The following is a 24,566-nucleotide window of genomic DNA, read 5'->3' as shown; positions in this document are numbered from 1 at the left end:
GCTTCGTGTTGTGATTTATGTTTATAAATATCCATCGTTAATTATTACATTGGTATGTGATATGAATAATAATTGAACGATTTGATGACTACTTTGACTTTCACTACAGTTTGTACCTACTTCCTTTTTCTTGATTAGAAAACAATACGGTCATAGCGAATACGAATTGTGGTGAAACAAGGCATGCCTTAAAATTCGAAATTGCTACCGCAGTTGAGCTTTCTTCTGGTCTTACCACTTATTCTACGATCACTACAAAATAAACAGGGCAAAAAACCACGGCACGGTATTCTTTGGTAAAACCTTGATTTCTATACACAATAAATTCCACATACAACCCAAAATGATTAACTTACGCCGGAACTGGGTTGATGTACAATTTTTTGGGATATCGTAGCCATCGTAGGGTGAGAGTGTTAAGGAAATTGTTTTGCATTACTGAAAACCGTAGCCGAACAGGATTCTTGAGCAATAATCTTTTATAGTTTCAATTTGTAGGACGACCCGTTATAATTAACATCGTATTATTTTGAAAAAGAAAATACAACATATTTACGTTATAGCAAGAACTTTCGCACCGAATTATTTCATTTCTGTAACGTTTTGCTAGAAGGGAAAGGGACGACACGAACCTGTCGGAAGTTTTTTTATTTCGTTCCAATTAAGCACCAACTAAACGACCATGAGCATAATCTTTTAAATCTAGTTTTAACCATTCTTACCTTGCTTCACGGCAACAACCTGCTGAACGAATAAATTAACTAATCTAAATTAAGGGGGAACGAAGTAAGTACCTTGGAACAATTTTTTGCAATATATGTTTTTGGAGTTACCACTGTTTCAATGTAGTGAGGGTGGGATTCGTATATCAAAATTCACCACTAAATTTAGTCGCGAATGTAGTCAAATTGTTTGATTTAAGATTATCTGTTTGGATTTTTCAGTCGTTTCTTCGGCATTTTCATATTGTTTTCGGTACTCCAAGTGTTTACAATTCTCCACTTTCTTCAGATTCATTTTAATTAAGATTTTTCAAAGTGTTTTATTTGATCGCTTTATTCCTATTCCTCAGTTCCAGATCAGTCGCGTTCTTTAATTTTAATCAATTCTATCACTGTTTAAAAACATTTTTTGATCCTATAAATTCTTCTGATTCTTCTGGTTCATCAAATCTTTCAGATTCTTAAAATATTCGAGATTACAGTTCAATCTTGATAAACCGACATACAGGGTGGTGTTTTTAAGTGGATCATTATCTCAGGAATGGTTTGGAATTTCGATTTGGGACCCATTACCTTTTTTGAATAAGCATTTTCATTATATGCACATATATTCACAGTAAAACTGGCCTTTTTTCTATTACTCTCGATAATCCGGTTTTTTTGATAGGTACTCCGGCGGTTACGTGGTCTCATGTACAGGGTGTAAATCGAAAAGTGGAACATAGGCGTTTAACATGGGAAATTACTTTTTCTTTGCGCAAACGTGTCCTAATTATTTTACCCAAAAATACTTCAAATAAAAGTTATAGAGATAGGTATAAATTCTGCATCTAAATCATGTGAAACGATTATTCTACCTCATCTTGTGCGCGAAAGAATTAATTATAAAGATTCTGTTTTCATGCGTTTTTAGTCTAAGTAGCCATGGACTATGTTTTTCTTTTATCATATCACTTTTCGATTTACACCCTGTACAAGGTGGTTTGCTTAAGTAGATCATTATTAGAAGTATCTCAGGAACGGTTTGGAATTTCAATTCGGGACTCCATTACCTTTTTTGAATAATAACCAATTAAAAGGATTCATTTAAAGATATTATCAAGATGGCACTTGGCAGCTTTTCAGAACGATACCGGAACTTACTTATTTCAAATGGCACTATCTGTTCTGATGGCATTTTCGAGTGCGTCATAAAAAATCAGTATGACTTTGTCAATATGATGTTATGTCAAACTGACATGGTTTCTAATAATAATAATAATAATAATATATTCATTGTACTAGTACATTAAAAGTAATGTTTACACGCGTCATAAAAGCAGAACAATACATATAAATATAAAGCACAGAGACTTGCTATAACATAAAACATAAGACGTAAACTTCAAGAAATACTAAAACTTATAATTTAACGTCAATGTTAAGAAAATCTTTAATATTGTATAAGGGGTTTTCAGTTAAAAAAGCATTTATTTTGTTTTCGAAGTTATTTGACATTTACGCAGCCACCGAAGGCGAAGCTATGTTCTCGTGTGGAGTCAAATGTCATAAATATTTAAATATTTCACAAAAATAATTCCTTTCATTGTAAAGGAAACCAAGAAAACCCCCAAAAATTTGTAATGTAGCGAGATGAGGCGAGGCAGCCGTACTCGCCAAGTGTCACTTTTAAATTTTTTTAGTTGTCCTTCATGATCACGGGTTTGTAGCTCAGTGGGCTCCAAACCCGGAGGTCGGATGTTCGAACCTGGGCTGAGGTAGGAATTTTTCATCTGTGGCAGAGATGGGAATTTCCTTAGATCCGTTTCGAGTATTCTGCCGGCTTCTCCGAATTAGGTTTTCCTGCAGTTTTCCCTCTGTTTTCCTAATTCGTAAGGTAAATACCGGAGTAGTATAGAACAACTTAAGACCTTCTGCAGGGGAACCTCTAAAAGCATTATGCGGATCATTCTGTAATTTGGCGTAAGCCTGTTGAGGGCCTAGAACAAAAGAGACAATAAATAAATAAAATAAAAAATTAAATAAATGAAAGTAATTTTCCTCGCTTTTCTTTTGGCGTTTCCTTAAATGTTACGTGAAAAACTAAATCATAATGTAGGCACACAAATAAATATCAATCCTTTTTACAAGCATAAGCATACACGACATTAATATCAACTTAAAATTCTCATTGGAGATCTTTTTGGAAGTAAATGGAATTTTTGAATTTGAATGGAATTATTTTGCAGTTTTGGAGGTCTGATGGTATTTTTTTGAATTCTGGAATTCTTTTATACTTTTGGAATTCTGGTAAGTATATAATGGCTCAGTGGTTTGCCCCTTGGGTGAACAGTATGTTTATAATGTAATAATACAACAAACCTCTCTAATAATGCTGTTTAATAAGGGTTATAATCCATAAGACTCAGATCCTTCTCCTCCTCTACTTTTTTTCTTAATTTTTTTTTGATTTTCTTATGTGTTTGCGTGCAATTCTTAAGAACCATTTGACCCATCAGATTTTTTGGATTCTTCAGTTTCTTTGAATTCTTCCTTTTCTTTAAATTCTTCCGATAAAATTATTAAGAAGATTCTTCCGATGAATAGAAGAATTCATCTGATTTGTTAGTTTCTTGAAATGTTAGGTATTCCAGTCTCGTAACAATCACTACCCATACTGACTTAAAATCTTAAAGCTTGTGATACCTCTCTGGAAAGCTTATTAAACATGCTCTTCACTGCTCATAAAATAAAATTTTACATCCGTATGGGTTGTGTGGCGGGGGTAGTTTAAAAAATAAGTCATTTGGATTCCCTCGGTTTTTAAAGAAACGATGTTTTTATTTTGTTGATATCTCTCTTTAATAAAAAAAAATATAACCGTTGTTTTCAAAGGCCCACACTGTGTATTAAAAGTCACTTCATACAAAGGACAAGGTGTGAATTGCACGGTGCAAGTGCTCAGTTCATATGACCTTGCTTCGTTTCCAATTATCGACAACTAAATAGAAATATCTAATAAAATCTGTATGTACTTCTTATTTGTAATGGAATTAATTAATAAATTCAATCAAATAAATTAGTCCGAGATCAGGTTATAAGCAGTGTTCACTTTCACTGAAAATTAACCCAATTGTAAAGATTATATTTCTTCTTAATAACAGCGTGCTCACCTGCTTATTTGTTTGCAGAGGAAACATTTTTAGATTTTCTTCTTCAACTAACTTTGGAAATTTATAATTAGCGAATATAAATTTTAGTTTGTAACATTCATTTTATGGTTACAAATAATACTATTGTTTGAAGGGATAATCAATAAGCATTTTAGCTTTTTTCGGAATTTTTTATTGAGGATGTATTAATGTTTAATGCTTTACTTATCAATTAACTGAGCAACTTTAGTTGGAGCACACTTTACGTCGAATATCTATCTCGAATCACTCTAAATGAATGAAAATGTGTGATTTTTTAACAAAAAAGGTCACTGTTGCTTTCCATTAGAGATGTTGCTCTGATTATGGTTATATAATGTTTACTCACATCCAATTTTTGTAACACTGGACAAAAACGTAACTGGATTTTTTCCGAGTTTGCCCATTTTCTTCCGTTAAGTCAGATATCTCTGTAAGAAGCCTTTATTAAAGCATTCATTGGGGCTGTATTTTCTTGCACCTACCTCCTGTTACCTACGCTCTATGTTGGATGTATAGTTTTCTTTGTAGCGATTTCTAGCGTCTTTCTTGGGTACTTATTCCTCCGCCTTTTCGGATTTCCGCTTAGTCTCTTGTTGAATTTTCTCCAAATTTTTGACTTTAATGGTAGATCGTCTTCTTTTTGTTTACTGGAGGTGAGGCAATAATAGTCGATTCATCGTTCGTAAGTGCGGGAGATTTTCCAAAGGTATTTTGAGATTTTTCGAACGCTGAAATCGCCAGGATTTATTATACCGCCAGCAGTTATATGCAGGTACCTACGTATTTAAAATCCTTCAGTTTCTAAGAACTTTAATATTGTGTAATTTAGTGATGGAAGAGAATACTATTTCTGGCAAGGAAATTATAGGTGTTAAACACTACATAATGATGGACAACCTTCATTTTGTGATTGATTAGTTTCCTCACGAAAATGTATAATTACCCCGTCATAACGATACAAAAGAAAATATTTGGGGAATATTTTTTATGTTACGTCTGATGTAGTTACAAGTACGAAGAAAAGTTTCACACCTTCGCGCATTCTTTACATAACAATAAATTGAAAGCTTTAATTGAATTTATTTTCTAATCACCTTATACAACGTAATTTCCTTTATTCGCCACGAAATACGAAACATATTATTTTGTAAATAAATTTTCGCATGTAATTTATCTCGCATGTGAATAGTACATAAATTTAAAGCTTGGCAATCTATTGCAAAATATTCGACACATGCACAAATGTGCAAGCCTAGAGCATTCGATGTCTTAGTATAGTAGTTATGAAACGTTATTTTACAAGTAGGTAATGCCGTCAATTAGTGAGCAGTTAAGTAGCTAGAACGTTTGTTTATGTATTGCTTTTGCGTTTTGAAATTATAGATTGCGTAAGATGTAACTTGCACGACCACACCAGAAAATGTCGTTTGATTAATAAAATGTCATGAGAATTTTATTATGCCGCGTTTAGTGCCTATTAAATTCTCAATTATATAAGTAACGCATTCCTGGATCAGCTTCAGCTTTCAGAAATTTTTATTTTGGCTTGTTTAAAATTGCATTAGTAAAGACCAGGAGGTGTCTCAGAAGGACCATAAATCGTCCACGGTTTAGTTCTACATAGTGATGTTCGCAAAATAGCATTTGTTGGGCAGGGACTGATTCAAAAGCGAACACTTCGCCTATTCAAATCGACTGTGCGGTCTGTTCAAAACTATTGCTGGTTATTCCGATTCCTTTTTAATTTTGGGCAGTGACACTGACTGTTCATGGTTTAAACTTGATGCAAATTATACAAATGGAACATTATTGTGTTGATTGATTGTCGAACAGCAGTATTATCTTTGGAAATGATAACTTTGTTGGTAACGGTTTGGTGTGATAGGTGGTGGTTACTGCGAATGCTATATTTATGGCCATTTCTTCTGTTTGTTGTCAGATCAAAATCGATACGTTACCTGAATTACATCTTCAAATCAATAACTACTACCAAAAAATGCAGGCAATACATCGTCTGCTTTATTTAAGATGCAAACGGTAAAGTTACAATTTAAACGATATAAATAAATTCCATGTAAGATTCGAATCGTAACTGAAAAAGTTTTCCTGTGGTGATTGTGGAAAGTGCGGCACTTCGCATTCGTATCATTTTCAAAAACCCTCTGAATCTGGGCGATGTAATTGCTTATCCAGATTTACTTTAATTTGCAAGTAGTGTAATTCCAAAACCTGTTCGGCGATAGGTTTTGATGACAATTACTGAACGCGGAAAAGAAATAGCAAACTTTCACTACAAATGGCACGTAGCCGGTAGGTAGCGTTTGTTATGATGTAAGTCGATATTTTAATTGATTATTTGTAAAAAAATTATTCAATTTCGGTAGTGGTACTGGTAAAGCAGGTTTGGAACTTTGAATATCTACGGATAATGACTGGGTACAAAAGAAGTCCACTCAGTCTTATTACCATCACGAAACTGGTACTCTAAAACACGTAATGTGTTACAAACGCAAACCACATTCCGCTATTTTTCTGTCTCAAAATAAAGAAAAACATTAGCAATATTTTTAGCGTTTTCCGTAAGTTACGCCACAAGTAATGGAAGTAACATGGCCTACTTGGAATGTGTGTTTTTTTATTAAGACAGCAATAAATTCGTACCAAAACGTAGGTAAAGACCGATAGAAGTGATTGAACGAAAAACGATTACACATACACCGACTGGCCTCCTTTCCAAAATAAAAACTAATTATCAGGTTATACGCGCGTAATACGCAATTAATTTTCAATGGAGTTTTAATATATTTATGGAATGATAAGTGGATTTAGCGAAAGTGCCTCCATAAATTAAAAAATCATAAAGGCATCTTCTCGTAACGGACTAATGACACTCTCTCTTTATTTGCGCGGACAAGGTGCTTTGGCCGAGATGCTTATACACTTAATTTTGTCAAGGTTTCCGCTAATTATTGAGTTAATGTAGTAGATCTCACCAGAAGTGTCGTGATTTCAGTGGAAGCGCTGTTCAGTTTCAAAAAATGACGGATCCTCACGTCCAGATAAAAAAGATTTGGGTAAGGAAGATCTGAAATCGCATCTGCGTACTGTATGCATAAACGCATTAATTTCACGTAAATTAATAAAAATTATGTGGCGTGAACTACACTTGACTTGACTTACTTTTCCATCTTCAAAAAGCTGAAATTTGCTCTTCTATTTTTAAAAGGTGTGAGTGGTGATTGTAAGACGCTTGCATTGTACTGGGTGCGTATTGTGTTCTATTAATTCAATTTATTAATTATTGGAATGTGTCGTCTTTGACATCTTATAATTTAGTGAGAATGCGAGAAAGTCAAGATCAGGTTTTTTAAATGGCGTGGTCTAATCGGTAAAATTATGACTAATAGACTTGATCGAGCGGATAATTAATAATTTTTTAAGTGAACGGTGAGCGGAACTCTTCTAAAGTTTGAGGTTTAATAAAAGTGACCATTGGTGACATTTTCATATTTCGTTCGACACCAACCGAGTTAATTATAGGTGCAACGAAAATTTTAGCATCAATCTGACGGTTATTGATGCGTCCATTTTCTTGAGTTTGCCGCTAGACAACTAAATCAAGAGCCTCAGAAGCATCCGATTAAGCATATCCAATTTTAGCGTTTATTTGTTTTTACAAATGTTGCATAACCGGTAGTTGCAGTTTCAAGTTATAGCAAGTGTTCAAAGTATCGTCGGAATCAGTTATAAATCTAAATGAAGTCAGGTGATTTCGAAGAGCAATTTTTTTCTATCCTATTATGGAATGAATCTCTTTGTATCTCCAGCCGTTATGTAGAAATCTTGTGGTTTGTCGTAATGCAGTTTGCAACATGGCACGATGGCGTTTCACATTATCGGTATAATAAAAAATATAGGACCCACAATTCGTTTTCCATTTTCAGAAATGAAGCGCGATAAAGGTTTTTTGCGCTCCAAGACATAAACATTTTTTTCTATAACCTCCGCAAGTCATTTCCGCACACATTCCCTCTACCGATCAAATACACAATGAATCGACGGTAAGACACATCATCTTCGTAACCTGGATACACTTCCTATAACTGTATTTTAGTTGACCTTTCGGTTTCCAAAATTCAAGTGCATTAATTTGTGGCCGTTGTCAGAGTAAATGGCAATTAACAAAATTGTTCAACCTAAAACAGTACTTGCAGAACCTACGGGGTGTCTCAAGCGGGGTAGGATTGGCCTGTGTGAATGTGGTCCCCCAATTTTAGGAAGCACAAAAATTCGTTTTTAAAATGGACTGCACCCATTCGAAGTCAACTTCATAACTGCCTCCCAATTAAAAAAAAAAATATTTGCGATTGCGCATGTTCATACCCCGAATGCCTTCGTTTGCGCCCCCGCCGTGTTTCAGTTATTCCGAATACAAATTCCATACTGCCCCTCAAGTTTTCAAATTTGACGTTTTTTTCTAGTGACCCTTTGCGGATGTTTACGCCCCGAATACCTTCGTTTGCACCCTCACCGTTTTCCGTTATTTACAAAATGTGTAAAAATAAAACGGCCAGCATTTTATTTTTTATTTTATTATCGGGGGAACCAGTATGGTATTATAATTATGCATTCGGAATAACTGGAAAACGGCGGTGACGCATACAAAGGTATTCGGGGGACAACCCTGCGCAAATCAAGCGCAAACGATCACTAGAAAAAAACGTCAAATTTGAAAACTCGGACAGTATGGAATTTTGTATTTGGAATAACTGAAAAAAATAGAATAGACAAATGAAGGTATTCGGGGCGTAAATATGCGCAATCGGTCGCTCTGTGGACGCAGACAAATGCAGTCGTGTGCCTACGATGCTAAAACCACTTCAAAAACTTTTTTTTTTGCTTCCTGAAATTAAGGGGCCAAATTCCGTATAAGTGTATTATTGTATGGCTAATCTTGTTCTTCTTAAAGGCCGTGATTATGGGTTCTGCAGTGTTGTGGGCTGATTATAATTTCCGCTAGAAAATTTGAAAGTCCGTTCCCAATTAAAAGTTGAACTGAAAAATGCCGATTTCTAAATAATTAAATATCTTATTATAAAAATTCAAAAAAATACATGTTTTCTCGTTTTGGTAAGACTAACTCAAAATCGATGTCTAAATCAAATTCAAGATGGCGGCTCTGACATATTTTTCTTTCTTTTTACCACCCCCACGTTAGTAAGGGAGATATTGCATTGGAGTAAAAATGACCCGCCCCTTTTTTTACGGAAATACACTTTTTGTAGCACCAGGAATCCGAATGAAACAAAATCTTGATGATGTCGATCTATCTGTCTTTTATTTACGGAAATAATAAACTTGAAGTACGAGGAATCCGAATCAAACAAAATCTCGATGGTGTCTGTCGGTCGGCCTGTACTCTCATTTTCGGCTAAACGGCTGAACCGATTGGAACCAAATTTGATACACATATTCTTAGACGCAAAAGAGCAGAATCGCTCATGCGCATGTGGTATCTGTGCTAGCCACAGCAAATTTTTGAAATAGGCATTGGATTTTACATATCTAAAAATTATAGTTGTTTTTATTCTCTTGTCAACAATGTAACAACGACTGAACAAAGAATACTAGTAAACTAAAAAAACGATTTTATCCGTCTAAAAATTCACCTTCACTTACAAAAGCTTTTTTGTTAATTGGGCCCAAAAATAGCATATTTTATCGAGGTAAGAAGTGTCTTTTAACGATAAAAGGTCTGATCGACTAAGAAATACGTCTTTATTATTTTGATAAACAAGGTTTAATGCTCTTTCTTCAATAAAAGGTACAAAATAATTCATTTTATTAGTATTCTTGGTTGATTAGGTTACATCGGTTGAAAAGAGAAAAACAAACTCTCTTTAATGTAAAAATCCGAGATAGTGCTCATTTAACAAAAAAGGTTGCTGCTCTTATGTCTCATATGTTTTATTTGGGATTGTCCTATCAAAATGAGAAACTTTTATATCAAGCTTGGTTCCATGAAATGAGCCGCATTCATAAATGTCTCATGCCCAAGTATATTAGGAACTTCTAACTTGAAGATCAATTTTTTTGCCTAGATATAAACGACCCCTTTGTATTCGATACCTACTTTTTAAACTGAAGTGCGCCCTATTTTTAATGTTCAAACTACACACCAAGTTTTATTTGCGTTGACATCGATACCTGGATGCGTATAAAATCGCGGTTCGATGGATTACAATATCTAGGAATGCATGTCTTACACTTATGTATTAAGTATGGTTAAAATTGGATTAGTCTGACCATATTCCCAATATTTTCTCAAGCAAGATCGATAGATAAAGTCATTCAATATTTTCTAATATTTTGTACCGTTCATTTTGACGTAAGATCCAGTTTTACAATTAAATTTATCATGACGCAATATGTAGCAATAATTGACTGCCATGGATTACGTACGTACGTATAAAACTATAAACTATTGTTCATAAAGTATAATAGCAACACGCTGGTTTTTTCGATTTTTTTGAAAATATAAAACGTTAGACTTGCAATATTCGAGCACCAAACAGCACAATATTTTAGTATTTCTTCTTGGAAACGAAAAACGTTGGAATTGTGGTATTTGAGCACAAAACAGCACTAACGTAGCACTAACGATCGCATGTGCGTTTCTTTATAAACGAGTCATGGGTAGGGCCAAGTTCACAAAATATTTTAGTTTTTTTTGTTTTTCTTGGGAAGGTGAAACGTTGGAATCGTAATCTTTGAACACAAGCAGCGCTAACGATTGTACGTGTTGTTTTTAAAAAACGAGTCATGGTCGGTCTTCCATTTTTGTAACAGTATGCGTGTCTATGTCTTCGTGTGAAAGAAGTAGGTCTAAACTTAAATTAATTAAAAACTGGCTTCACCGATATCAAGATATTCAATTGTTTTGAGACAATTTTTCCTAATTGTCACTCCACACACCACACCGTATTTTTTATTTATGCAAGGTTAAAAAAGTTACGGATTTTCTAACATTTAAGCAGAGTAGAGGCAGCAAAAAAATAAAAAAACACTTTCTCAATGCAACTTTTTGAGCTTTACAAGATACCGTTCAGAGATTTTCAATACAACGTTTCGTTTCGGAGAAATCATCATCAACTTTATTATTTTATATGACCAATAAAAAAGTACATACTGTATTGAGTAACATTTTTTCTTTCCAGTACAACGATGTATACGGCACACAGAAAAAAAAATGTTCCAAAACCCACTCGTGGGTATTGCCGCGTAACACAAAGTATTGAAACGATGCGTTGCCATCGAAAGCACACAAAATGTCGAATCTGCATATTGAAGCACGTCCACGTCCAGAGAAAGAGAGGAGTTAAATAAGTAAAATAAAGTTTCAAAGAAATATCTCCATAAATAAGAAAGTTGGCATTGCGCAGTCACTGCGCATGCCCACACATAATTTTTACCATGTGCGAAATGTTTACCTTTACTAGAAGCGTCTGTGGTTAAAATTTCAAAGAAATATCTCCATAAATAAAAAATTTGGCATTGCGCAGTATGCCCACACATCACTGCGCATGCCCACACATTATTTTTACTATGCGCGAAATGTTTGCCTTTACTAGAAGCGTCTGAGGTTAAAATTTCAAAGCAATATTTCCATAAATAAGAAAGTTGACATTGCGCAGTCACTGCGCATGCCCACATAATTTTTACTATGCGCGAAATGTTTATCTTTACTAGAAGGGTCTGTGGTTAAAATTTCAGAGAAATATCCCTATAAATATGAAAGTTGGCATTGCGCAGTCTGCGCAAAATATGGAGTTAAATGAAACTGATCGAAATGGGCAAATATAGACCATAACAGCTATCAATTAGCGAAAACGCGAAGTCTCTAGGTGGCCCAGGGGCCGAGATCTCGATGGAACGGACGGACGGACGGACGGACGGACGGAAACACGAGCACATAAGCTTTACCTCAACTTCGTTGTGTTACGCTAAAAACAAGGGTTGGAAACTGTTGGTTCAACTGGATGGTGCATCGTTACACAATGACCTATTTTCGCAAGATCAGGGCCATCCTGTTGAAACCTAATTTGACCATTGTAGTATCTTCTATGGTTTCGGAAATCCTCCTGATAGATATCCTTATCTGTGTATACTTTTTTTTGGTGAAATGTTTATTTAAGACCTTCAAAGATGCCTCTCTTTTGAAGAATTCTAAACTTTCTATGTATCTTAACGACTTTAACTTATACATTTGAAGTAAAAAATGTACACTTTAGTTTAATCCCCTAATCCCCTACTGGAAGGGATAAATATTTCAACCCCCTAGTGGCGATTGATGAGTTACTCAGAGAGTATAACGCTGATTAATTATATTTTTTAATCTTCTCGTGCAAGTTTAGCCCTTTTGACCCCTTACTGAAATGAATGGGTTAACCCACGGATGATGATTGGTCGATCACACTTAGACAATTACACAAATTTCAAATAAAAACTATAATAAAAGCACAAAAAGATTTAAACTAACGGAATTGTTAATCGACCCCCACTAACTTTCATCATCCTTACATTTCTTAAGCGGTTAATCTCCGACATTCGGCGATAACTTTTTGTCTTATTACACATTTTGCTTGGGACACATTGTATAGATATTGTAACGTTGCAATTACCTACGTAAATCTTAAATACAATCAGAGTCAGAATGTACTAAAACAATATAATTGGTACCTCATGACGCGAACGTAGAAAATCATCGGGGGTTGGTAACTACCAAAACTTAATAATAGTTTAACAATGTAAGGAGAGAAATTATCCATCATGTGATGTAAGTTAAAATGAATATCTACGTTGTTACATTAGTAGGTATAATATAAAGGAGGTAATGAAGTCGCTTCTACTACTACTTGTAAAAAAAGCTTAAATTTTGAGTGCAGGCGGTGATTAAAACACGCTTGTATATTATTTTCTATAACCGTTCAATGCATCCAAAACCTAATTAATTCTATTTGTTAATTATTGGAACGTATCATCTTGAAAACTCATTTTATCGAGAGTACGAGAAAGTCGAAGAGCAATAGGCATTACATCTGGTTACGAATGAAGAGGTCTAATTGGGTAAATTATTCATTACCAGACTTGATCTAGCGGATAATTAATTATATACTTTTGTGGCAAATATTAGAAATAGTTTGTCACGACTAAACAAACCACAATTGTAAAAAGGAGCATGATGGGTTATGTTTATGTCGTAAAATCGCGCAGACTGTACTCATAGATGTCGCAAATAGAAGAGAGTATTGTCACCTTGTAGTTTGAAAATCAATTTTTTCCTGTTCAGGATTAATTACCCACATGAAATTGTGCAAAAAGATGATTTCTGCAATAACTGCACTGCTGTGGAACATTGGCACCTCAAAAGTGAGGTACAGATATGAGTATGAAATTCGTCGAATAGTGTAAGGGGAAAGAATGTTTATGCAACCAATTCAATTGAGCAACTGAGACCGCCCGAATCTCTTCTTAACTCCGCGTTCTGGTCCATTCTATCTTCTTTTCCAACTCTTCCTGGGGTACATTACAAGATTCAGTGCTAAAATCGTAACATAATTGGTAAAATACTTTGAACAATTCTTGGCTGAAAGCATCGGATATTCCATAAGCATTCCTGCTCTCTTTCAACAAGCTTAAAAGTTTCTTTTTCACTCAATTTACGTACCATTTTATGAAAAAACAATACGCCAGTGATCAGCCTTCGTGGTTTATAACGGCAAGACATCTAAAAAAACATTAAATTGACTCCGGGTGGACCGCAATGGTAGTAATTAAAAAAAAATTGAATCTTTTGCAATCATTTTGATTTTTGACTCCACTTGCGCGTTTTTTAAGTTACACCTTGTATATTTGCTGAAACATCCTTGACGAAATTTCTTCTTTGAGATTTCGACCCAATGCTTGATTTTGCGATCATTTCTGGACAACTTTCTCAATTAACAAGACGTATTTCTCAAGTTTACTTCCGGTACATGGCGACACATTTAAATTATAGTTTAGGTTTCGGTAATTGGGTTTTGCTGTTATACGTGGGTATACAGTTATCTTGTTTTTATCGTCGTATGACAACGCATTAGTTCTCACATTAATGGACGTTCTCCTCAAAAATTGTTGGAAATGTCAAAATATCGTTTTAAATACCTTAAAGGTCATTCACAACTGATGCGCAATTAACAATAATACGTGAACAGTTAATCCATTAAAACGAAATCCATTAGTACCATCGAACTCTAAAACTACTTTAGTAACAGGTGGTCACTGTAAGAACGCAAATAGATCAACATTTTTATATTGCGTCCAATTTATTGTAAAAATGGCAAAGAATTGCGGTCTACTAATTCAATACACAGCTAATGAACTATGCAATCAGTGTTAATTTTCTTTACTCTCATTTTCAGAACAACATGGATGAGCAGACAGCTCTAGTTCTGGCATTACAGCTGATAGCTTTATTTTCAATAGCGGGTGCGCTACTTCTTTACCTACTGTGCAAGATCCGGAACAACTCCAGCCTGGAGTCCGGTGAGAATATGGTCTGCGGTGGAAAACCTATACTGGTGACATCGTGTGACAATGCCTTAGGTTTACAGGTGGGTTGCTTGAATTGTCAGTTCAAATAACGTAGAGAGCGTTTTTAGATTGCAATGCACTTCGCGAACCGGGGGTTCCGCGTGTTTGCGGGGTTGAAAGAGGGTGCATCTTCTGGATCACCCCATGATAGTGCGTCCGCCAGAGTCATAAGAGCATGGCAGAAGCATAGAGAGAGTCTTTCGGTGCCATTACAAGGATCATTGATCGCCCTTCCCTTAGATGTTACTAGGGAAGATATATCTCACGAAGCCGTCGATATTATAAGAGCTCACCTTCCGGCCGGCGAGGATGGTACGTATAAGGCGTAAATTATTTATTTAAATCGCGTAGCGTCCTTGTTTGAATGAGGTTAGTCGAAAATGTAATCGAACTGATACGAGAAAGGTTTCGACCTCAAATCATTTTGGTGGTAGCTGTGCTAATTTTTTATGATTAATATTCAAGGCGATAGAAACAACAAAAAACTAAACCATTATTTACTATTATATTAGTTTTCCATCTTGGCAGATATTAATTAACACAACCTTTATACGGTTGAATACTTCGAATACTTCGTATATAATTTCTATTTCAGGACGGTTACAAAAAATTGGTCATTAGTCAACCTTTCGTTTGTGGTCTAAAAATTTTATTATATATTTTCTCTCTTAATGATAGTAGGTAATATGTCAACTTTCAAAACTGTTTCATATTTCTTCTAAACACATAAAAATTGCAATTATTTGCAGCGCTAGGTGAATAAATTATTCGCCATTGCTTTTTCAAACTATGAAAGTTATTTTCATTAGTGTTTTTACAAGTGCCGGATGTAGATTATTAAATTATACGAAGGTTATAAATAAATAAAACAAAAAATTCTAATTGAAATTTTCACTCTCGTATAATAGGTAATTTACTTAGGGCCTGTCTTGCATGGTTTAGTTAAATTTATACATTTAATACAACAACAATTTGTTTTCCTTTGTGGAAATGAACAAAGTTAATGGTCCTTAATCAATCAGTTGCTTTCGGTGGTCCCCAGTCCCAAAGTCGACCCTATCGTAACTACTCACTAACGTGAGTCCACACTATTGAAACTTGAAACTTTGACATATGCCTGGCGTCGCCGCCTCTCCCAGGATTTAGTCAACTGTCGTGAGGATGCGTCCCTGGTAGACACTATCAGGGACGTTTCTCCACTACTTTGTTGCCATCGCGCTGGGCCGCGACATATGCCAAACAATGTGGTGGATTTTGTGGATTGGGGGGTTGTGGGGGGGGCGGCTAACTGGGTGTTATCCGACCCGAACGGGTACGGCCACAGCTTCGCCACTGGTATTCTGCCTTCGCCACTGGTATTCTGCCTTAGAGGGAACTCTGCTTTCTAGTGACAGCTTCTTCTCCGGGCGTTCATTGGCTTCCGATGTTCCTATCCTTTGGTCTCGTTCCCTTTCCTGTTTTCCCTCGTGTTACATTACATGCCGAGACGTTTGCGCCGAGGGATGTAAGGTGCGAAGGCATTGATAGACTTCCCTACCATGGAAGTTACACGCAAACCGTTACCTAAAAGTATTCAGACTCCCATTAATAATTTATATCTGAAATTTTCCATACCAACACAGCTTTTCATGATCTATTAAAAGAAAATATCATGATCGTTTCACTATCAGTTTTACCGGATGTAGATAAAATTTTTAATTTTTAAATAGAGCACCCTGTGTCCCATTTTCGAAATCTAGTTCGTTTGATTTCCCACATTTCCCTATACCGCAGCATCAAAGGTTTTCAAGTTATTCAAAATTTTTGACGTTTAACTGCTTTTCCTGTACCTGTATCTATGACTCCGTCGATTTGAATTTCAAAAAATCTTCCAAAATCAACAATATTGATTTGATGCTACATGCGAATTATTTAAATTTTGATCGCCCTTCTACAGTGTGACAAAACTAATGGTCAATTTTAATAAGTATTGAAAAAAATAATATATATACCTACCACGATAGAGAAGGTCCACAAAAAATATGCCAAACTACAATTCTGAAAAGAATCTTTACGCCTAAGGTTAGGAAGGCATTCCTAGCTTTAAATTTGTGACTTGAAATCCAGGGTTGCAGAAACTAGATTTCAAATCTGGCGTTTGGAAGATCAAAACACAAAAGTTTCTTTCACTTTCATTTTGGGGTAATTGAAAGTTTCTACTTTTGTAGAGATTTGAGCGCCCATTTGCAAATTTTGTGTTTCTGAGAAAATTTGGAAATGTAGGTATCTTTATACTATGCTAGGAAAGTCATTACTGCAATACAACCTGACGTTCTCGATCCGCAATGATCGTTATCATTGGAATAGAAAACTCAAATTTTACAGCCCCAAGCGTGGATGTAGTATTGACATGGTTTTTGTCTATCATATATACCCTCTGTTTCACTTTATAATTGTAATGTATCAGGTTTAATTTTGTACATTTTAAATGCTCTTCGTATGTTAGTAATTTGGGTGACAGGTTTCTGATAATACAGTGGAACCTTGGTGAAAACTATGTTTGTAATCACCGACTCGCTGCTTTTGGGTTTTGGTGGTTTCGGTTTCGGCATACAGAGAGTTTATTTGCCATGCGCACAGTAGAGATTAAGAATCAATTAATAGCTATTTATTATACAAGACGATAAAGGGATGTTTTAACCATCGAGTGAAATATGTTAATGTACGAGTGACTACGTCACGAGAGCAACCTTGGGTTCTTCAGTCGTTTCCAATGTTATCGGTTCTGAAAATCGGAAAAAATGCAAATTTCCCCTCGGTCTATTTGGAAAAAATACTTGATTTGGTCCCCTCTACCACCAAATTTTTTTTACATACTTTATATATAACACCCTCTGTAAAGCACGTTCTGAGTCTATTTCTGAACTATTATTAATTATTTAATCTTTGTTCTGATTTTGAATATCCCGAGATATGGAAATTATCAAAAGTTGGTCCCATTTATAAAAACGGGGATAAAAACAACATAATAAATTATCGACCCATCCATATCAATTTAACATATCGTTTCCAAAATATTTGAAAAAATTTTATACCGAAAAATGTTTCTCTATATTAAAGCATAAATGAGGAACATGGGTTCTTCCCACGGAGGTCGACCTGTACAAATTTAATCACTTTTCCTCGCGACCTGGCTAATGCATTGGGCAGAAATAGACAAATTGAAGTAATGTATACGATTTTCCCAAAGCATTTGACAGAGTCCTTCGCCAAATTTTATTGGATTAATACCTTACGCACCGATAGCAAGTGGTAGTACTCGTAATATTTACATTATGGTAATATATAACGGTAGTATGTCAAAAAAATGCAAAGTAACATCAGGTGTTCCTCAGGGTGCTGTTTTGAGTCCTCTACTTTTCTTAATATTTATTATTTACCTCGGGAGACATTTAATGAGGGACCTGATCTGAGAATTTGCATTTGGGTCAACCCATTACCCAGGTTAACTCCCTGATCCCTTTCGTGTAGGATTAGGTAAATTATGTTTCTATTTTGATAGGAATCCGTTACATTTCGTATAACGTATACTATTTTATCTAGAATATATTAATCTGCATCAAACTTTTAAAATTGCTGCATTATCTTTTATTTTACACTGTGGTCTAATTCTGCTAACTATGCTGCTAACGAATTTCCATCTTGATAATCCACTTCTAAAATTGTTAATCTTAATCGAATCCCTTATATAAATAAATGTTGGCCGCAAACTATTATTAACACCAAGTCATTCACCATGATCAACATCCGGGCTTTTCTTATTTTAATTGTTGCGCTTATGGCAATGGTCAAACAAAGTATGTTGGAAAAATGTTGTGTCATATTTATTCAGACATTTATTTCAATTTTTAGCTTTGGGAGGCCAAGCCTCTCAGGACTGTGTCTTAGGCTGCAAATTGGGCGATCACAACTGCGTAATGTATTGCCTTAATAATTTTGATTAACGAGTTCATTGTGATCCCAAATGTGAATAAATCATTGAATGAGTAACGTATTATTGATTTCTTAGATAACCATTTTTTGTTTTGTAAATTGACAGTTCTCAATGGAAGAGTAAAGTACCTAATAAGTAACAAGTACAAAATAATGTGAGGGTGGAATCCAAGATTAATGGTTAATTTATTACTTAGATTTTCCTGTTCTTATAAGTTTGGAATACCCTTCCCAACATATTTCGAATGTAGCTAAAGCGATTTGTCTCAAAAGTAGCTTGCTCAGTTTTTTACCTTTTTGTCTTCATTTATTTTTTAGCTAATATTATTAGTCCAGCCAAATTTCGGTTTGGATTGGATGTTGTCACTTCACTTAACTCCGCTGAATCCGAAAATCCGCCTGGCCGGAAACTCCCGGAACATATTGTTATAAACAAACGTCTTTTTTTCGCATTTGCCTTCGAATATCTCGTTAAATATTGCTGAGGGAAAAAATTAACGGAAATGAATTTGTTTAGAATCGCTACCGTCCCTAGAGGCCCAAAACCTTAGAGGGTCGTGGGTATTCGTATCTATATAAATAAAAATGAATCACCGAAATGTAGGCGCCTAACTTCAGAACGGATGTGCCAAATTAAATAATTTTTTTTGTTGGGTTTGCTATAATCAGGACCAGGTTTATATAAGATAATTTTCAAAAAAAATGTACGGAAACATGTAAAAAACCACGACTCTAGAAGAACCATACCGTCGACTTCAGGCGACAAACTAGTCGGTCAAACGTATCAATTACGTATGTATGACCGCGAAGGTTTCGGATGTAGTAAAACACTTTCCGAATTTCCCACAGGAACAGGTAAAGGAAAAAACAGGATTTTGTTTTACAGTCGAAAAGAGAAGACTGGACTTTTAGAACGCAGGTTTCTTTAACGACGTTAAAGTGTACTCCGAAAGAGACTTCCCGAAGTTCCCACGACAACGGTTAAAATGTGAACCGGGTACCTGAAAAAACAGGATTTCCCAAATGCGGTACGAAGTTTGCCGGGATGGTAGTTTCGAACAAATTTGAATTCTACATCGGCAGGCGTTTGATAAATTTCAGTGGAATCGAAAGTTGAAATCCTACTTTACCCAACGTTATTATTGTTTTTGTACTTATAGCAAATCGCGTTAATAATTTTCAAAGGTAACATTTTTAAGACCGCGATATCTGTGCATATTCGCTTTCATTGTCTTTGAGAATCGGCCCGTTAGTGTTTGTAAGAACGTCCCAATGAGTAGAAATAGGAAAAAAAGGCGAAACACCGAATTAGGATCTCTCTTCTTCTTGTGTTAGAGAAAATTCACCTGTGTCTCTTTCCCTGGACGTTAACCATTTTCATTTATGGTTGTTTTAAAAAGGGCAGATTGCATAAAAGTGCTTGACGTTTCAAACTATTGACCAATCATAAGCATTTCGGATGACCGTATCGTCGGATTTCGTATTCATATGAATCCAGCTTTATCCTTTCGCATGTACATATATGCATGTTTATTCTTCTCGAACCAACAGCTGACTTTTGGATCAATTTTATTATTATCAATAAATCGGAATAATGTTGTTCAGAGATCCCTCCAGTTATGTGTTCAAATTGGAAATTTTGCAATTTAGGAATAAACCCAGTCTCTAATGCTCGTCGAAACAGAACGTTTTGTAATAATTGTGATGGACACTAATCGTTTCCATTGAAAAAAAATCCATCCAGAAACATATGCTCTCTCTGCTTTTATAAAGATTTTTGTGTAAAAACTATTCTTCTTCAAAATCATTATGACTGAAATTACTCACACGCTAGATCAAATAAATAGGCCTAAGTGGTGCAATGATAATAATTTGATCCTTAATTCCAGTAAAACTGCCGTGATCCCTTTTGGTGCCACAAAAATTGAATCCAATATTTTGAAGTGCTCTGAAACTATTAAAATGCTCGGTCTAACAATAAGCCATGATCTCACCTGGTTTTTTCATATTGATAATGTTTGTAAACTTGCACGAAGCTGCTGTTATACACTGAATGCGTTAAAAAAATTATGCAACAAATCCACATTGCTTACTGTGTACTACTCAAGCTTTCACTCGCACATTCGATATAATATTTCAAATTGGGGTGGCAGTGCGCATGTGCAACGGATCCTAGTATTGCAAAAACGAGCGATCAGAATTATTTGCTCCTTACCATGTAAAACTCCATGTAGGATATTTTTTAAAGAGTTAAAAATACTAACGGTAGTTGACACATATATCCTCGAAATATCTTGCTACGCGTTTAAAAACAAATCAAGTTTCATAAATCCCGATCATAGATACAACACACGTAAAAAAAACTCAGTTGTATCCTTGTAGACATATAGGACCACACTCTTTCAAAAGAATTTGTTATTCCGAGCGTGCCAAATTTTCAATGCCTTACCGAGAAATATTAAAGAAATTACTTCCTTTTCGAAATTTAGAATAACGCTCAAAAACTTTTTGATGGAGCAGTCATATTACCACTTGAACGAATATCTCGAAAGATGATTTTATTGTTTTATTGTTCATTGTATGCTTTACCTTAACATTATAATTTGTGTAAAATATTTATATTTATATTTTTACACATGACACATTGTTACGTACGTTCTGTTCTTATACAAGTATATGGAATGTATTTTGTGACAAATAATAAATATGATATGATATGATATGATATGACAAGAATGACAGCTAAAACCCTTATGATGTAACTAATAAATGGAGGTGAAGTTTAGTAACGAAAAATAGGATTTTTAAATTATAAACTGAAAACCGCTTGACAATGTTTTCAATTTAGCTAAAAAATAAAAAAAGCGACAATATTCTTGTACCTTATTCAAATATTTAGAGCCAAAATTTGTTTCAATTTTAAGTCAAAAGTGAGTTTGTTGTAAGTCAAAAGTTAAGAAATTGCCTTATTTTGCTCTAAAATGTAATTGTACAACAGCGGCATGAGATGCTAATAAAATACGAGTACAATGAAAGTGGCAACTGTTTATGTGTTTTATTAATATGTATTGTATTATTTATCTACAATTGCAGTATTTCATCTAACCCTTCAAGTAAATATAAACAAGGCACTTACTTCTTTATTTTTCCAGAATTAAATTTTAGATTGTAAACGATTTCTCATAGTAATTCGCAATTTGCACTTTACTTACGAATTTTAACTAAGTAATTTTGAGATCGTTACTACGAATCTAAACCACTTCGATAGTCTTGTCTTATTAGAAGTTTATCATTTACTTTACTTATAATGGGCATTAGCACGCATCATTTACAGTTGATTTTTACAACTTTGTGTTATCGTCGATAATCTAACGCCAACTTAAGACTTTTAACTGCTATTAGTTTACGGCGATTTCTATTAGATGCGAAATAATTGCAACACTAGTTTTCTTTTATTTTTCAAACTGTTTCATTCTCACTCATAAGTGAATCTAATTCTATAAACAATATTGTTATAGGAATATGGGCAGTAATCAACACTAGTGGGATCTCATATCGGGGAAGGTTTGATCAGCAAGATGTGACATACTGGGACGCCATGCTAAAAACGAATGTAATTGGCGTTCTAAGAACAGCAAGGATATTTCAAAGCTTGTTGCGTAAGACAAGCGGTCGTATTATTAATATAGGTTCAACAAATGGTGAAGAATCTGGACTAGTCGCCTACACGGCAACTAAGTACGCTATACAGGGCGCTAGCAACGCGCTCCGCCAAGAGTTCTCACCTTTAGGTATTAAGGTCATTACAATCGATCCACGTGGTATTTTACCAGAGTTAATGTATTCGATGCCTAAAATAAGAAGGTAATTCTACTTGGGTTCTGGAGTGATTTATTAATAGTTTTAATTACAGCAAGGAAGACAATGAAGTAGCCTTAAACATAAGCGGCGTTTTAGACTATCAACCTCTTATACTCACCTCTAAAGCTCTCGAAATTATAGACGTAGCGGTTTCATCAGCCGAGCCTAAACAGACCTACACACTAATGCAGAGGCCATACTGGTGCAAACCATTAAGATTAATACACGTGTAATAATAATGTTATTTGTAAGTGTTTCTTGTAGATCTTATGCAGTAAAAGCATTGTTGCATTTATTTTGGTCACTTTTGAGACTATGTACATATATATTTTTGTATTGTAAAAACTACTAACGTAATTGTTCTTATATTTGTTATACTGGTTTAACGTAATCGCATTTAAAATATCTCCCTTTTTGAAACTGTTCGATTGTACAAGTTTACTGGGTACTAACATTAAAGCGTTGGCATTAATGAAGCTGTTAATTTTGCTACTAATCTGATTCCCAACAGAGTATGCAGTAAGCACCCAATGAACCTAAAGCCAAAGGTATTGCCATTTATCAATATGCGGGATCATTGGAAGTGAGTGTAGTTTAATATTCTCCAAGTGGTGCAACCGGTATGACGAAGAGTATTGTGGTTACCACTGCAGATACTGTTGCCAGGAAGTCCAAATATCACCGTAAGTTTTCCATCAAAGTTGTCGGTTCTCTATAAAAATTCGAAATTAGTTAATGCGCTGGTTGAACTAGTAAGTATTCAGGTTTCATATTCACTCTTCCAAAGTGAATCGAGGCCTTAAAATCTTCCTCGAGGACGTTTTCAAATTTATCAAATTTGTCCACGGATACACTCCCCGCGGTGATGATAACATCATAGTGGGGTAACGCGGAATGCAGCGTTTTCTTTACGGTGACAGGACTAAAAGGGCCAAGAATTACAATGAGAACGATAACAACGACCCAGATAATCGGTAAAAACTCTGCAAAGTAATCTATTAAGGAACTATTTCTTCCCAAATTCAAAAAGATATATGGAAAATCGTATAAGTTATTAAATATGGCGTAAGAACTTAAATGTACATATAAAGGTAACCGTCAAGTTAGTTTTAGAAAACCTCTCCACCTCTAATTTTATTTTGCAAAACTAACATAATTTGGTAGCGAAAGGGTCCACAGAAATTGTCAAACTGCAATTTTCAAACCTAAGGCTTGGAAGGCATTCCTAGCTTTAGATTTTTGACTTGAGAATCAAAATTAGAGGGTTGAAGATTTTCGAACTAGATTTCAAACCTGGCGTTTGGAAGATATTTTTACTTTAAATTTCAACCTACCTATGTGGAAATATCAAAATTCGGGAATAGAAGGGAGTACAAAAATTAGTTCATTCTGCATCGAAATATCAAGTTGCTTTAAAGTTCAACTTGAAATCTAAAGTTTAATATTTGGAGGCTAATGGGCACACAAAGTATTTGAAGTGTCGAGACTGAAACGTGAAACGTAACTTCAAACTTGAAGTTTGGAAGGGATTAGTTACCTGAAAGCCAAATTTCAAAACTTGGAGATTGAAGATTGCACACAAAATATTTCGGCGTAACCAAAGTTCAAATTTAAGTTACTTAAATGGGCGAAGTTATACAGAAGTGTGTGATAATCAATTTTCCCTTTCAAATTGTCTTGCAAATCTACAAATAGCGAAGTTATGGTCAAAGATATCAAGAAATAGTTTTAACAAACCAGGCCCGTAGCCAGGGGGTGGCCCCACTGGAAATTACGGTTGTTGATGGTTTCATTACAAAAATTACAGCGGAAGTCTTTATCAAAAACTTCTTAAGCCCCACCTTGATGCCGGCCACCCCTGCTACTTCATTCTGGCTACGGGTCTGTAACAAACCCTTGGTAATTTTTCCTCAGCGTTGTGATGGTGCTAAAATAAAATTTTTAGGGCATGTGGGTTTCCAGCAAATAAACTTTCTTATTTCTTATGGACGCCGTAGTTATATCAAGGTTCGCCATACCAAAGAGTATACAACGAAATACTCTTTGGCCATACATATAATTAAATTTTAATCCTGTGGTGCTATTCAAGTGTTGAACCAAATGTTTTTGCAAATTGTCATGGTAACATGGACCAACTGTACCTTATAGAAAATTCAATTCTAAACCAATTGATTTCCATTCATTTTTTTTCTTAGGGCAATGGTTA

At 35.0% G+C, this 24,566-nt stretch overlaps 1 protein-coding gene across 2 annotated transcripts; it reads left to right on the top strand.

The window, feature by feature from the left end:
* Positions 1 to 6,901: 6,901 nt before the first annotated feature.
* Positions 6,902 to 22,655, top strand: LOC116177042 (D-beta-hydroxybutyrate dehydrogenase, mitochondrial-like). Of its 2 annotated transcripts, XM_031495901.1 has the most exons (5): positions 6,902 to 6,969; positions 14,356 to 14,547; positions 14,596 to 14,839; positions 22,018 to 22,363; positions 22,413 to 22,655. In XM_031495901.1, the coding sequence occupies exons 1-5, from the start codon at positions 6,934 to 6,936 to the stop codon at positions 22,591 to 22,593; spliced, it is 999 nt and encodes a 332-aa protein (XP_031351761.1). In that variant the 5' UTR covers positions 6,902 to 6,933; the 3' UTR covers positions 22,594 to 22,655. The 2 variants fall into 2 exon arrangements, with proteins under 2 accessions (XP_031351761.1, XP_031351760.1); XM_031495900.1 differs by lacking the exon at positions 6,902 to 6,969 and having other exon boundaries at positions 14,289 to 14,547.
* Positions 22,656 to 24,566: the final 1,911 nt, after the last annotated feature.

Source organism: Photinus pyralis, unplaced genomic scaffold (assembly GCF_008802855.1).
Source record: "Photinus pyralis isolate 1611_PpyrPB1 unplaced genomic scaffold, Ppyr1.3 Ppyr1.4_LG7, whole genome shotgun sequence".
NCBI classification, from domain to species: Eukaryota; Metazoa; Arthropoda; class Insecta; order Coleoptera; family Lampyridae; genus Photinus; species Photinus pyralis.
The sequence above is the reverse complement of the archived record's forward strand: the minus strand, read 5'-3'. Positions and strand labels throughout refer to the sequence as shown.